The sequence below is a fragment of the Lotus japonicus genome, chromosome 4 (assembly GCF_012489685.1).
Source record: "Lotus japonicus ecotype B-129 chromosome 4, LjGifu_v1.2".
Lineage (NCBI taxonomy): Eukaryota > Viridiplantae > Streptophyta > Magnoliopsida > Fabales > Fabaceae > Lotus > Lotus japonicus.
Genome location: NC_080044.1, coordinates 44,066,410 through 44,080,006, shown reverse-complemented (window position 1 = coordinate 44,080,006; position 13,597 = coordinate 44,066,410). Strand labels below are relative to the sequence as shown.

The following is a 13,597-nucleotide window of genomic DNA, read 5'->3' as shown; positions in this document are numbered from 1 at the left end:
CCCAAACTCTGTTTTACAAACCTACATTCGTTCAAACTGAAATTCAAACACAAACTTGAAATCATGATACTAACCTAGCAGTACTGTCGTTTCTTGTTTAAATTTTTTAGGGTCTGCAGGCTGACACGAGGATTGGTAATGACTCCTTGGAGTTATGCTTTCACAAGATGCATGTTTGGATCGGAGTAATAATATTTGCGTGATGTCAGTCTTTAATTTTATTTCTTCGGTTCCAGTTAACATGTTTGGTGTGTCTATTTTACTAGGGCGATTTTATTAAGATTGGCATGAGGAAAATCGTGCGTTTTATTAGTTTTTTCCTTTTAATGTATCTTTTCTTTATCATCAGTCCTATTATTGTAATTACAAACATAATTACATAGTTTAGTATATATAAGTATGGCCCCGGCTGGTGCCTGACAATGAAAGAAAATTAAATTACAGATATAATCAATGAAATCTAATCCTTTGGTGAAGGCAGTATCCATGTCTGAATTCTAAATTATTAATTAGAAAAAAAAAACAAAATTATACAGTCAATTTTGTATAATTTGTAACTAAATTATGTCATGTTTGAAAGTTTCTTCTCTTATACATGCTATGCGCTATTGATCTGGGGATTGAATTTCCCTACTTTAGTTTTAGGTCATATTGAAATAGTCTATGAAATCCTTTTAATTAGCAAATTCCTTTCCATCAACAAGTAAATTAGCAAAGAACAAGAACTCAATATAGTTCTTCCAAACATGCATCAAGATAGAAATTTTTTTTTTTTTTTGTACAAAGATAGGAAATACTTACACACAGTTTTCTAAGAAAGAATTAACACGAGAAAACACAGCTGTTAAGGATTTGAACAGACCCAGTAAAAATTGCACTTCAGCTAAACCAGTAACATTGTATTTAAGTGTTAAATATAACATTTGGAGGATGAGGGACAGAAAGTTAAATAATTGAGTTAAATTTGGACGATCACAAATTAAGCCTAATATAATGTGTTTCTAACTTGTTCAAAAAAAAATGTTTCTAACAAGATTAGTCTGTTTTGTGTGTGTAATGATGGTAGCTGAATTAGATCCTACCAGTGACTTTTAAAATTCTAGATTAAACGTTTTATCAAGACTTTCCACTCTCCATTCATTCAATCTATATATATATGTAAAGCTCACTTGAGCTATAAGTATTAAATGCATTAAAAAATAAAGTTAAACAAATTAAATTTCTATTCAACTTTCAATATAATGTAACTTTTGAAACATGTCAATCTTTTTGTTTTTTGACTTTACACATGCCAATATGATGTAACCTTTGAATTAAATTATGTAATAATTTTTTTATTAAATACATTAAATATAAAGATTGAAAACTGAAAGAAATTAACTAGAGACTATTTTGCTACCTATATTAAATAATAAAATTATTTCTTTATTTCAGGAAAAAAATCATCAATTATAAAAAAAAAATACATTAAATCAAATGGCAGTACTATATATTAAATAGTAAAAATAGAAAATTCCTTAAATAATAAAAAACTCATGTTTGTGTTAATTGTATTAACTATTAATTATAAATTTTAGTTACTTATAAGAAAATATTTTATTCAATAGTAATTAAAAATGTTAGAATATTAATTATCAATCATAAATTGAAGGGGAAAAAATTAATATAAAACTAAGTAATATTTTGATATACAAAAAATATTGAGAGTCAAAATTAATTAGAATAAAATAATATTTATTAAAAATAATTAAGAAAGAGTAGTCTTTAAATAAAAAGTGGCATTCTATAGGTATTTACCATTAACTATAATGTGTGTGTATTCGTCGAAAAAAAATTTCAAATATAATTTTTGATCTATTATATATTAGTAAAAATGATTGAGAAAGAATAACAAAGTAAAATAACTATGACCAAAGTCCAATAAATTTTAATTTAATAAATAATTATTTACACTAAAAAATCATTTCTTATTATAATTATTAAAGTTAAAATTACTTCATTGTGGATATAAAGTGTAAGAAAATATGTCACTATAACTTATTTATGATATTAAAAACTTATTACTTGAATATATTTCAAATTCACATAATGAATTTCTATATTTTAAAATGAATAAAATATTAAGACTACTTCAGGGCTAATTATTTAATATCAATTACTAGAGAGAAATGCATGAGTGTTTAATAACAAAGTTATTTCTCTTGAACATATATAAGACTATTGCTTGGTTTGTGTGTTTTGGTGGGTTAAGGGGAAGTAGAATGATTGTCCATATGATTTGGAACAGTTTGCTAGAGGCTTTGAGCGTAAAGAATGGTCACGAAAACAAAAGATGCCACGTACAATGTATTGGGAGTCACCGCCAACCACTGTTTTTGAAGTGTAATGTGGATGGGGCGTCGAAAGGGAACCAGTGGTGAGTGGTATTGACAAGGTTTTGAGGGATCAAGAAGGGGATGTTTCAAGATACTTTGTAAAAAAAACTGAATAGTTGTGGGCTTTTGACGAAGGTTCAAATAGTGTTACATGCTTTGTTATTTTTCTAGCAATTTAAATTTTCAAATGTGGTGGTTGAGAGTGAATCCTCCTTAGTGGTTGGGTGAATGTCTAGGGGAGATAAGAGGTCATGAAAATGGAACATGTATTTAATCATATAGATCATCAGATGTCTATAATTCAGTGTATTGGTGTGGTGCATGTATTGCGTGAGGGAAACACTGTGACAAACTTTTTGGCAAATCAAGGGTGTGGTAGGGAACAACAGATATGGGTATGTTGTGACCCAATGCAATTATCTAAATGAGAAGGTTGTTCTCATCTATATATATATGTAAAGCACACTTGTATTTTTGCATGCAATTAATGTATTAAACCATAAAAGCTCACATACCTTTATATTAAATACATTAAAAAATAAAAATTTAATAAAGTAAAAACTGAAAAAATTGTATTATAAAAACCTATTCAACTACTTATATTAAATAACAAAATTCATAGACTTAAAATTGACTTGAGCTTTGCATTTGACAAATTTAAAAAATCAAAATAAAAAAAATAATATTCATTAATAAATAATTTAGATAAAATACTTTTAAAATAAAAAAATTTCTATCAATATATATCTATCTATATTGTACTTGGGGCTATTATTTTTCAAAGTAATTATATATATATATATATATTTTGTTTTTCCAAAAAGAAAATATCTATCTATCTATATATATTAGTAAAGCTCACTTCAGCTAAGTATTAAGTACAAATACACATATGTATTAAACCATAAAAGCTCACATACCTTTATATTAAATACATTAAAAAATAAAAAATTTAATAAACTAAAAACTGAAAAAAATTGTATTATAAAATCCTATTTAACTACTTACATTAAATAACAACATTCATAGACTTAAAATTGACTTGAGTTTTGCATTTGACAAATTTAAAAAATCAAAATAAAAAACAAAATAACATTTATTAATGAATAATTTAGATAAAATACTTTTAAAATAAAAAAAAATCAATCAATATATATCTATCTATATTGTACTTGGGGCTCTTATTTCCCAAAGTAATTATATATATATATATTTGGTTTTTCCAAAAAAAAAATATCTATCTATCTATATATATTAGTAAAGCTCACTTGAGCTAAGTATTAAGTACAAATACACGTGAGAACCTACATACATTAGTAAAAAAATTGGTGTTTTAATGAGATAGCTTAGTGAGTGAATGAACAGGTAGTGGAAACTTGTGCACTAATGATTTCAGTTTTAAACTTAATAAATATCAAATGTATAAGCAAAAGAGTAACATCCATGCCAAAAGTGTAACAGACCACAAAGTTATATCTGCAAATGGTTTTAGCATAGTACCTTAAATTAAAATCAAATTTAATGTTAATTTTTAACTAATATCAATTTAGTCCAAAAAAAAAAAACTATTAACAATAAAGCATACTTCCGCCAAAATTAATCTTGATATGCAATGGTCTTAGTTTGCTGTCCAATTTTCTACATTAATATATGTCTATTTTTCTTAAATTCACAAACTCTTAGAATTCCTTAACATAGTAACTCCGAATAAAAACTAACATTAAATTAAAAATAGTAGCATGATGGCAATACCAGTGTCAAAAACTGAATAAAATTGTTAATGTCAGGAGGCTATTCAACTATCTACATTAAATAAATAAAAAATGAAATGTATTATATTGAACCATGCATCTATTATATCTCTATATAAACAAACCAGTGAAATCACTCACAAACTCAAATTATTCATATTTCTTGGACTTCAGCTGCTGGTGAGAAAAAATGACAATTGTCTCTAACTACTTCAACAAGTATGTCATTTTTAATTATTTTAGTTAATTTCAAAATTGTTTTTTTTTAAATTACTCATTCTTATTTCTTTATTGCATGAGAAAGATCATCAACAACAAGAAACACACATTACTTAGTGATATATCCCCGTTGCAGATGATTGGAAAATAAAACTGTGAGTTTCACATATATGGTAATTTACTAAACAATTCTTCTCATTCAATTGAAATCATACAAATATATCATCATTTATATATTTATATGACACAAATCAGTAACAAAGTGTGAGCCACATAAATTTATATACTGCACTAGAAAGATAAGTGTAAAATGTAGTACTCACTATATTCTTGATAAGAAATAGGAATCTTTCACTCCTCAATATTGTCATATTATGGAAAAAAATAGCAACTTAATCATTCAAAGGGAACAAATGACGTCCATCTTGCAGTTAGATAGAATCTATTTTTATGTTCGTGAAAGTGATTTTAAAAGAACTTTTATGCCATCAGCAATGGTAAACAACCACATCAATCTTGATAAAAAAAATTAGCACAACTGATAACATCATTGCAACGACTAAATCAATATTAGAAAAAAAATAGTAGACTACCACGTTCATTTCAATACTAATCTAATTAAGTAATTAAATTTCTTTTATATCAAAAAAAACTACTCTCATTTCAATCTCAATAGAAATCTACCTATTTTTTCTTCCGATGAAGCAAAAAAAAAATTCTACCTGTTTGATCCTTTTTTCCCTTATTAGAGAAAGAAAGTGTGAGAATATCATAACTCAATTATATTTAATTATACACATATTCTAAATATTCTTCTAAATAATAGATTTCTTACCTTTCTGCAAATTTAAATATTACAATTAAAAAATACAAATTAAAAACGAACCCGTGCAACGCACGGGTTTAATTTCTAGTTAATAGTGTATTTAGATATTAACAAAAGCTAACATATAAAACAACTATAATTGATTTATTGATAATGTATGTATGATTTCATTAAAAAAGGAAAGAAATATTTTTTTTTGGACAAACATAAAGGGAAAAAAGTATTTCTTTTTATACGAACAATAACAGAAAATTCTTAATACCTAATCAGTTTCATGCCTTATATTAGAAAATTGAATCACACACTTTTGAATTCTAAATATCTAATAAATTCCATGCTTTAAATAAGAAAATTGATTTGATTCATCAATAGTAGTCTTCTCAAAATCTGATAAAAATATTTTAAAAGCATATGGAATATATATTAAGAATTCTAACCTAATTCTATATTTTCATTGAATTACTTGATAATATATTTTTTTATCCCAAGTAAATAATGATTGGATTTTTCGTTCAAAATTTTATGAAACAAAGGTCTTACAGGGGAACAGAATTTGATTCAGAGGACTAGATCACGTTGAATGATTGGCAAGAAAATTTTAGATACTACTAATTAATTTTATATGGCTGAAAATATTAACAGTCTCAATTATTAATTTTCCTCCTGTAACCAAAAAAAAAAATTCTCATTTTATTACATTAAAAGCATAAAATCACAGTCAACAATTTTAATTACAGTAACAAAATTTCATTTTTGATGATTAATTATCACCATTCATAAGGTTTACGTGAACAAAAGGTAAATCATAGAGTATAATTTTAAACCATATTATTAATTGTTTAAAAATACACACCATATTAATGAATTATATATAAAAAGAGGATAAATTTAAGGAATCTAGTAAAAATCCTCAAAATAAGTGATTAAATTTTTATCCATGGATAGAGATCTACTAGTATTATTCATTCCACGTGGGAATGCACCTTTGTTATAGAACTCCCTGGACATGTCATGTAGTACAAACAATTCCAGCGGCAGCGGTAGCGGCATAAACCTGCATACATACCCCCAACAACAATACATCACCCATTTACCAACGATTCACACACACAATCCCATGCACCTTTCTCTCTTTCTCTTTCTTCTTTGTCTATTATTATTATTAATTAATTTACTATGATGATCAAATTAATTCTTATTTGTGAATGTAAATGGTGGTAGTAAGTAGTAACTAGTAAGTAATTATAGTAAAAAATTGATGGGCATATTTTGAGGGAAAGTATTTAAATGATATTATTATTGGTGTAAGGAAGGAAACAACAACAAACACGAGAGAGACCACTTCTAAAGAAAAGCCAACTCCACCCGAGGAAGAAGAGAAAAGAGAGAGCCAGCAGAATATTAAGGTGCCTCTCTCTTGGACTGATTCGCTTCATTCGCATCTCTATTTCTATTTCATCCCCACCTCTTCTTCTACTATACCATTACCCTCTCATCTCATCTCATCTCATCTTTCTATCTTCATTCTTTTCCCTCAAAACAACAACAAACATCAAAGAAGAAAAACATAGTTTTTGCTGCTTAGTTGAATTCATGGCCGTTCAGGCTCAATATCCATCCAATGTCCTCCTTCTAAACAACAGGTTTGCATTTTTCTTCTTCTTTTTCACCTTGCATATTCATGTACCCTTTTCAATTCTATAGATTACAATTCATCTATCTTCTCTAGAAACGGGCAAGAAGCACATCATGAGTACTCATTACAACCACAACCTGGAGGACTAATTGATCAATCTCACCACATGCTATACAACAACAATAACAATGGTAATAGTTGGATATAGACCCTCTCTTTCATTCAATTTACACAATCCAAATAATTTTCTACATCAAAACTTTGGTCTTATCTCATGTTTTTCATTTCATATCAGGTACTAATTCCCGCAAGAGAGGCAGAGAAGTCACAGGAATTGGCCATACAACAACATCAACAACCCCAAGTAATGGTATCATGAACCAATTCTCTTTGCAATCTCAGCCTCCACAACTTATAAACCTCTCTCAACTCCATAATCATCAACAAAATGGGGTTTCAACTGGGTTATGCTTATCCTTTCATGACCATCAAAATCAACAACAACAAAGACTTCATCAAAATCAACAACAAAATGGGTGTCACTCCTCTGCATTCCTATCTCTATTATCTGAAGGTTTTGCTTCACAAATCAAACAACAGAGGGATGAAATAGACCAATTGCTTCAAGCACAGGTATGAATTTTTCTTCATTCTGATTAGCCCATGAAGAAAAATCAAATCTTCCTTATTAGGAATTTTAGAGTGATGGTGTCATGTGGGAATACCAGGGAGAGCAACTGCGGCGGACATTGGCGGAGAAGAGGCAGAGGCATTACCGAGCGTTGCTACAAGCGGCGGAGGAGACGGTGGTGCGGCGGCTGAGGGAGAAGGAAGCCGAGGTGGAGAAAGCCACGCGCAGGAACGCGGAGCTACAAGCACGCGCCGCGCAGCTGAGCGTGGAGGCGCAGGTGTGGCAGGCCAAGGCCAGGGCGCAAGAGATCACGGCGGCGTCGCTCCAGGCACAGCTTCAGCAGACAATAATGTGCCACGGCGGTGGCGACGACAACGGCGGCGGAGGAGGTGGAGGCGGTGTCTCGTGCGCTGTGGAGGGCCAGGCGGAGGATTGCGAGTCGGCGCACGTGGACCCGGTCAGAGTGGCGGCGGCGCGTCCGAAATGCAGAGGGTGTGAGCGGCGCGTGGCATCGGTGGTGGTTCTTCCTTGTCGGCACATGTGCATTTGTGCAGAATGCGATGCGCATTTCAGAGCATGCCCTGTTTGCCTCACCCTCAAGAATTCAACAGTTGAGGTCCTTCTCTCTTAGCAACATGAATTTACCAAATTGCCCTCCACATCAATGTCCATAGTACTTAAAAAAATCACCACAAATTTTCTGATATAAAAAAAAACAAAATTAATAAAATTACATTTTTGTTTCTCTCTTATGAATTTCTTGAAGAAATCTGGTTGTAGCAGATTTACCTTCACTTGATGTACATGGCCACATGGGTAGAAGTGGGATTTTCTTTTATTTTATTAATTTATTTATTTTTGTTATTTCTCTATCAGAAATTATATATATTATTGATATATTATATTCTTTCATTAATTGGATGGGTGTTGTTTCTTTGTTACCCTGATGATGGTGATGATGATGATGGCTTCTTTCACTCAATTTTTATAATGTCAATGGTCGAAAATGGTGCAGAGTATTGAGAATGGTTTGTTGATTCAGCGTGCTTGTGAGAGTGATGCTTGTTTGTTTGTTGGGAATAATCAAAATTGCGTGTTAGATTGGATGTTTGCCTTTTCTTTTCATTGATTCCATGAATGGCATCACTCAGGTAAGTATGGTTGGTTCTTCACCTGTCAATTTGAGGGGTAATGTATGTGTATGCGTGTGCATGCAGGTAACAAGTTTTAACTTGCAAGGCATTAGATTAGATTAGACATGGTTTTTGTTTGCACAGCTAGAATGAAAGTAGTTTCAGATGCAATGAAATTATTATTTTTAACTGAAGTTGGTTGCCTGCCTGCATTCTCAAGGTTCCAATTATTGGGTAGGAAAAGGCCATGGCACATTCTTCTGATAAATAAATTCTTGCGTTGGAAATCATATTAAGTGGTTAGGTTTCATCCCGCAAATATTTTATCACTAGCATTGTTGAGTGTAGATTAGTTATATTATTTAACGGTAAATCTCTTAATTATTAGATCCATAGTTTTCTTTTACTTGTAATACAATGTTGATTGAAAATCTAGTGTTTAAAATTTGAAAAATCTTATAGAAGAGGGTATTTTCAAAACCTAAACCGAATTCTGAAGTAATTACCTTGAAAACTTAAGGGTATTTTGGGAAGTTGAGTTGTGGGTGATGATATTGTTAGGTTTGCGATTGCCTTTAGTTTTGCCCGTCGATGAAAGGTATCCCCTTGTGGGTGAGCCATACTAGACAAATGGATGGGCTCATACTTCAAAAGAGATTGTTGGAGTGTCGTGTGTGGTTAAAAAGATTTATATTTGATGACAATATATTTTTGTTCAGTAGATGCATACATCTAACATCTTAAGTTTTTTTTTTACAAGATGTTGTGTCCTTCTTATTATTGTTGTAGTTAGCAATTAATTCAGTTATGATCACTAGGTGGTTAATAAGGTGTATGTCAATGGTTAGTTGTGTACGATAAGTCGTAGCATTGTCAGTACTTTCTATAAATCAGAGTATAAAAGTAAGTTCTAATGTGAAATGATAACAGAGCGTTCATTTGCATTAAATCTTTCTCTCTCCATTCTCTCCGTGTGTGTGAATTGTGATACTTTGTAAATAATTCACTACACCTAAGTGAGAGGTATTCTAACAAGTGGATTGAGAGCTTGGTTCCCATTTTGGTGATCATTTTTCTGCATCATAATGGCAGCAATGAATTAGAATTATACAACTTCTCTTCACGTGGGAAGAATTATGAGAAGTGGTTCATTGAGATGAGTGTCAAATTTTGATATCACGATTGGACAATGATGTTTAAGAATTGGGAGGGAATCCAACAAAAGCATGGAGGAATTCTCATCGTGAATCCAAGAAGAAAGATTGCAAAGCTTTGTTCTTGATTCATCATGGTGTGGATTCTACAAATTGTGATAAGATTTCTCACCATTTTGTTCGAACGAAGCCTTGAAAATTCTGGAAAAATGTTGGGTCGGCGATACATTGAAGAAGGTGTAGTTGCAAATGTGGAGAGCATATGAGTTGCTGCGAACGGAGGCACATGAAACAATGGCTTATTAATTCACCGAAGTGTGATCTCTCTCCAACGAGATGGAGGCGTGTAATGAGATTCTCACGGATAAAAAAATGGAGAAAATCTTGAGGTTATTAAGTCCAAGATTCGATCATATCGTTGTTGCAATAGAAGAGTCAAATAAGTTTTGAAGATAAAGGAGTTGTGGGGATCTCGTGAGGCCCACGAACAGAGGCTCAACGAGAGAATTTGTTGCATTGTTCTTCTCACGTGGTACATAGACCACAACAACATCCCACTCCCATTTAACAATCATCTGAACTTGCAATTCCTTGTGAACCAGCTCCCAAACCATTCAGAAGAACCTCAACCACCTTCAAGCAACCAGAAGGACAAGACATGACCTTGTGACCCAGCTCCCAAACGTGCTTGAGTCTTAGCTCCACTGCTATCAACTATGAGAGAAAGGAGCTTCCATGGTTGAAACTGCTCCGAACAACCGCTACGCGACCTATTCGATTGAAATCAGGACGGAAGGTGCCATTGACGGCGACATGGACAGTTGTGCTCGCGAAGGGAGTCGCGACAACACTAGTCCTACTGGAACCCGCCGTTGTGACGCTGGTATGCATATCCATATGAATCAGCTGCAATACATTATTGAAAGGCCAAGGGCTATCCAAGAAAATACAGATGTTTTGTCACCTCCAAACCACCATATGACCGTGAGAGCAAGGAGTCTTTGCTGCTGCAATAAGCCAGTAAACCAGTGACGAAACGATTGAGAGACGGTAAGGGGAGGCAAAGTCAAAATGAAGTAGGACCAGAGGTTATGTGAACGGGTACATTGGCAGAAAACATGATCAAAATCTTCAGTTTTTGCAAGGCATAGAGAGCACGCTGTTGAGATACTAAGATGATTATTGTGACTCTTTGCATTCGTAGTAAGAGCCTCCTTACCAATAAACCACAAGAAGAACTTGATTTTCTCTGGGACTGTACTCTACCAAATGTGTTTCCAAAGCCCTGCATCAGCCACATTAAAATCAACAAGGAACGCATAAGAGGATGTTGTAGAGTAAGAACCATAATCGGTTGCTCTCCACCGAACAACATCATTCCCATTTGGAGATCTAGGAACAACTACAGTAGTAATTTGGTGGGCTACATTAAGGGGTAGCATAGTACTCAGGGTCGCTAGGTTCCATGAATCACTGTGCCACACATCGGCCACTCTAAGAGAAGTGTCTGAAATGTGAACAAATGGCACCTTAAAGCAAAGCTTCCATGACCCAAGTCAATTCTCATACCAAAACGAAGAGCCGACGTCTCCTGTACGTGCGCCATAACCATGTATTAGTGATTAAAAACATTGAATTTTAAATGACAATTTATCTAACCCGTCATTTTAATTTGTGCTTTAATAATGTGGAAATCACAATTAAATACCAAAAATAGAATAAAAAACCACATTGCATTGGTTTCTTCATTAACACCGACCTCCTTGGCATTGGATTCTTCATTAAGTTGAATCTCATTTGCATCTTCATTAAGGCAACTGCTCATCATCAAAGATAACAACAACAGGAGGAGGGCCTTGATTTTGTGACTTCATCACCACTGCTTGCAAGCGATGTGAACTTCTCATACTTATTTTCTTTACTGGTTGCACCTTCTTCTTGTCAGGTTTCTCATTTTCCGTGACTTGGGTAAGGAGAAGTGGAGAACCTCTTCAAAATTACGAACTTGCATAGGGGGCTTATGATAGATTTTGAACAAATATCACGGCTTCATTTCGATTTTGAACAGCATACTTAGCCAATTCTAGAGCATCACTATCAATTTTATACTTCCTGAATACATGGCGAGCATAATCCTCATTGATTATCCACCATAATTCAGTCTCCTTGTATCCTAGTTCTTTGACAATTTCCACAATCTCAAAGAAGGACCATTTATCCTCGTCGAGATCACGATAGACACTTTGTCCACCACCAAAGTAATGCTAGTAAGGAGCAGTTCCAAACCAGCCACCATGATAAACAACCAAAGTAAACACCATCCTGCAACCACAAAGTTTGTTCAGACTCTAACAAAGTCAAGTTTCATGTCTAATATAGCAATGAAAACCACAAACAAAAATCTCAACCAAAAACACCCTTCCCCAAACCCACATGACATGCAGACAACCGAAAAACCCCAACCACGAAAGCCCCAACCAAGAAAACCCAAACCAAGAAAACCCCAAAACCAAAACCCACTATCGAACAAAAACACAACACACTCTGGAAATCATAGTGTGGTGCTACGTACTTTGACAAACAATTGAACACCAGCAAAACAGAAGGAGTAATCACGACCATTAAAGGAAACCAAGAATAGAAGAGGAACGACGAGCACAAAGGAAACCGATAATCATGAGATGATGAATATGGAGTTTCAGTGCAATGAAGATGGAAGAACATGATAAGGGATTGTGTTTGATTTAGGGTTACAAATTTGGAGTGTTTCTGAATTAGGGATTTAGAATTGGGGTTAATTTTGGGGGGAATTTGGGTTTTGTTTTGGTAATTTAATTTAAATTTCTGATGTGTAGTTTTTTTTATTTCATGTAAGTCTCATTAACACGGTCAGCAGGACATGTCATCACTCACTAGAGCTCTGGCCTCTGATAGGACTAAGTAGAAATGTTCTTCAAAATCGAGGAACTTTTGCTAAGAAAATTCCGGAGAAGAACCTATTTCAGACGGCGAGACAAACACAAGGGTCAATTTGAGGATTAAGCCTATCGTTTTTAATGAAACTTTGTTTCGAAAAAACGTAAGCCTTTATTTTGATTTTTTTATGAGGTATAATATGCAACTTATGTGTTTCACGAATCAATCTCCAAATATGTCAATCATTTCATTTTTTATTCATGAAAGGGAACTATTGTATTATTATTTTGATCATTTTATTTCATTTTCCAAGAGGAAAAAATTGAAATTTTTTATTTTTATTCTTTTTGAAAATTTAATATTTAAGTTTATCTCAACTTGATTAAACAATGAGATCCTCTTGAAGTTTATAAGATACTAATTTTTCATATTTTTTTTTGAAATTTAGAACGTGAAATATTTTATATTTATATTTGGAGTAATTGCACTCACTTTCCCTGAGATTAAACATTATTACACTAACCTCCCCTCTAGTTTGCAAAATACATGATTTAATAGTGATAAAAAAACATTGAATTTTAAATGACAAAATTTATCTAACCCGTAATTTTAATTTGTGCTTTAATAATGCGGGAATCATAATTAAATACCAAAAATAGAAAAAAAAATGTGTTTATCAACAATAAAGTCTCTCTTTTTGTCAATAACAACAAAGTCCAACATTGCATAAACCTTAAAGGCCCAATTGGGTTCAAAGAACTTATCAACAATACCAAATCTTTTACACTTCTTGACAAATACGTCTAAATCTCGTGAAAAAGAAAACAAATATCTGAAAATTTATTTATACGAAGTACGTATACAATTTGGTTTATATTTTTATTTTTTAAAAAGTACTATACAACTCAAGAGTGCACTTAATTTCTTGCAAATAATTACGTAGAAAAGTTGTCAAT

At 32.3% G+C, this 13,597-nt stretch overlaps 1 protein-coding gene across 1 annotated transcript; it reads left to right on the top strand.

The window, feature by feature from the left end:
* Positions 1-6,472: 6,472 nt before the first annotated feature.
* LOC130715283 (BOI-related E3 ubiquitin-protein ligase 1-like) lies at positions 6,473-8,379 on the top strand. The gene is made up of 4 exons (XM_057565361.1): positions 6,473-6,814; positions 6,901-6,998; positions 7,103-7,440; positions 7,536-8,379. The coding sequence occupies exons 1-4, from the start codon at positions 6,765-6,767 to the stop codon at positions 8,067-8,069; spliced, it is 1,020 nt and encodes a 339-aa protein (XP_057421344.1). The 5' UTR covers positions 6,473-6,764; the 3' UTR covers positions 8,070-8,379.
* Positions 8,380-13,597: the final 5,218 nt, after the last annotated feature.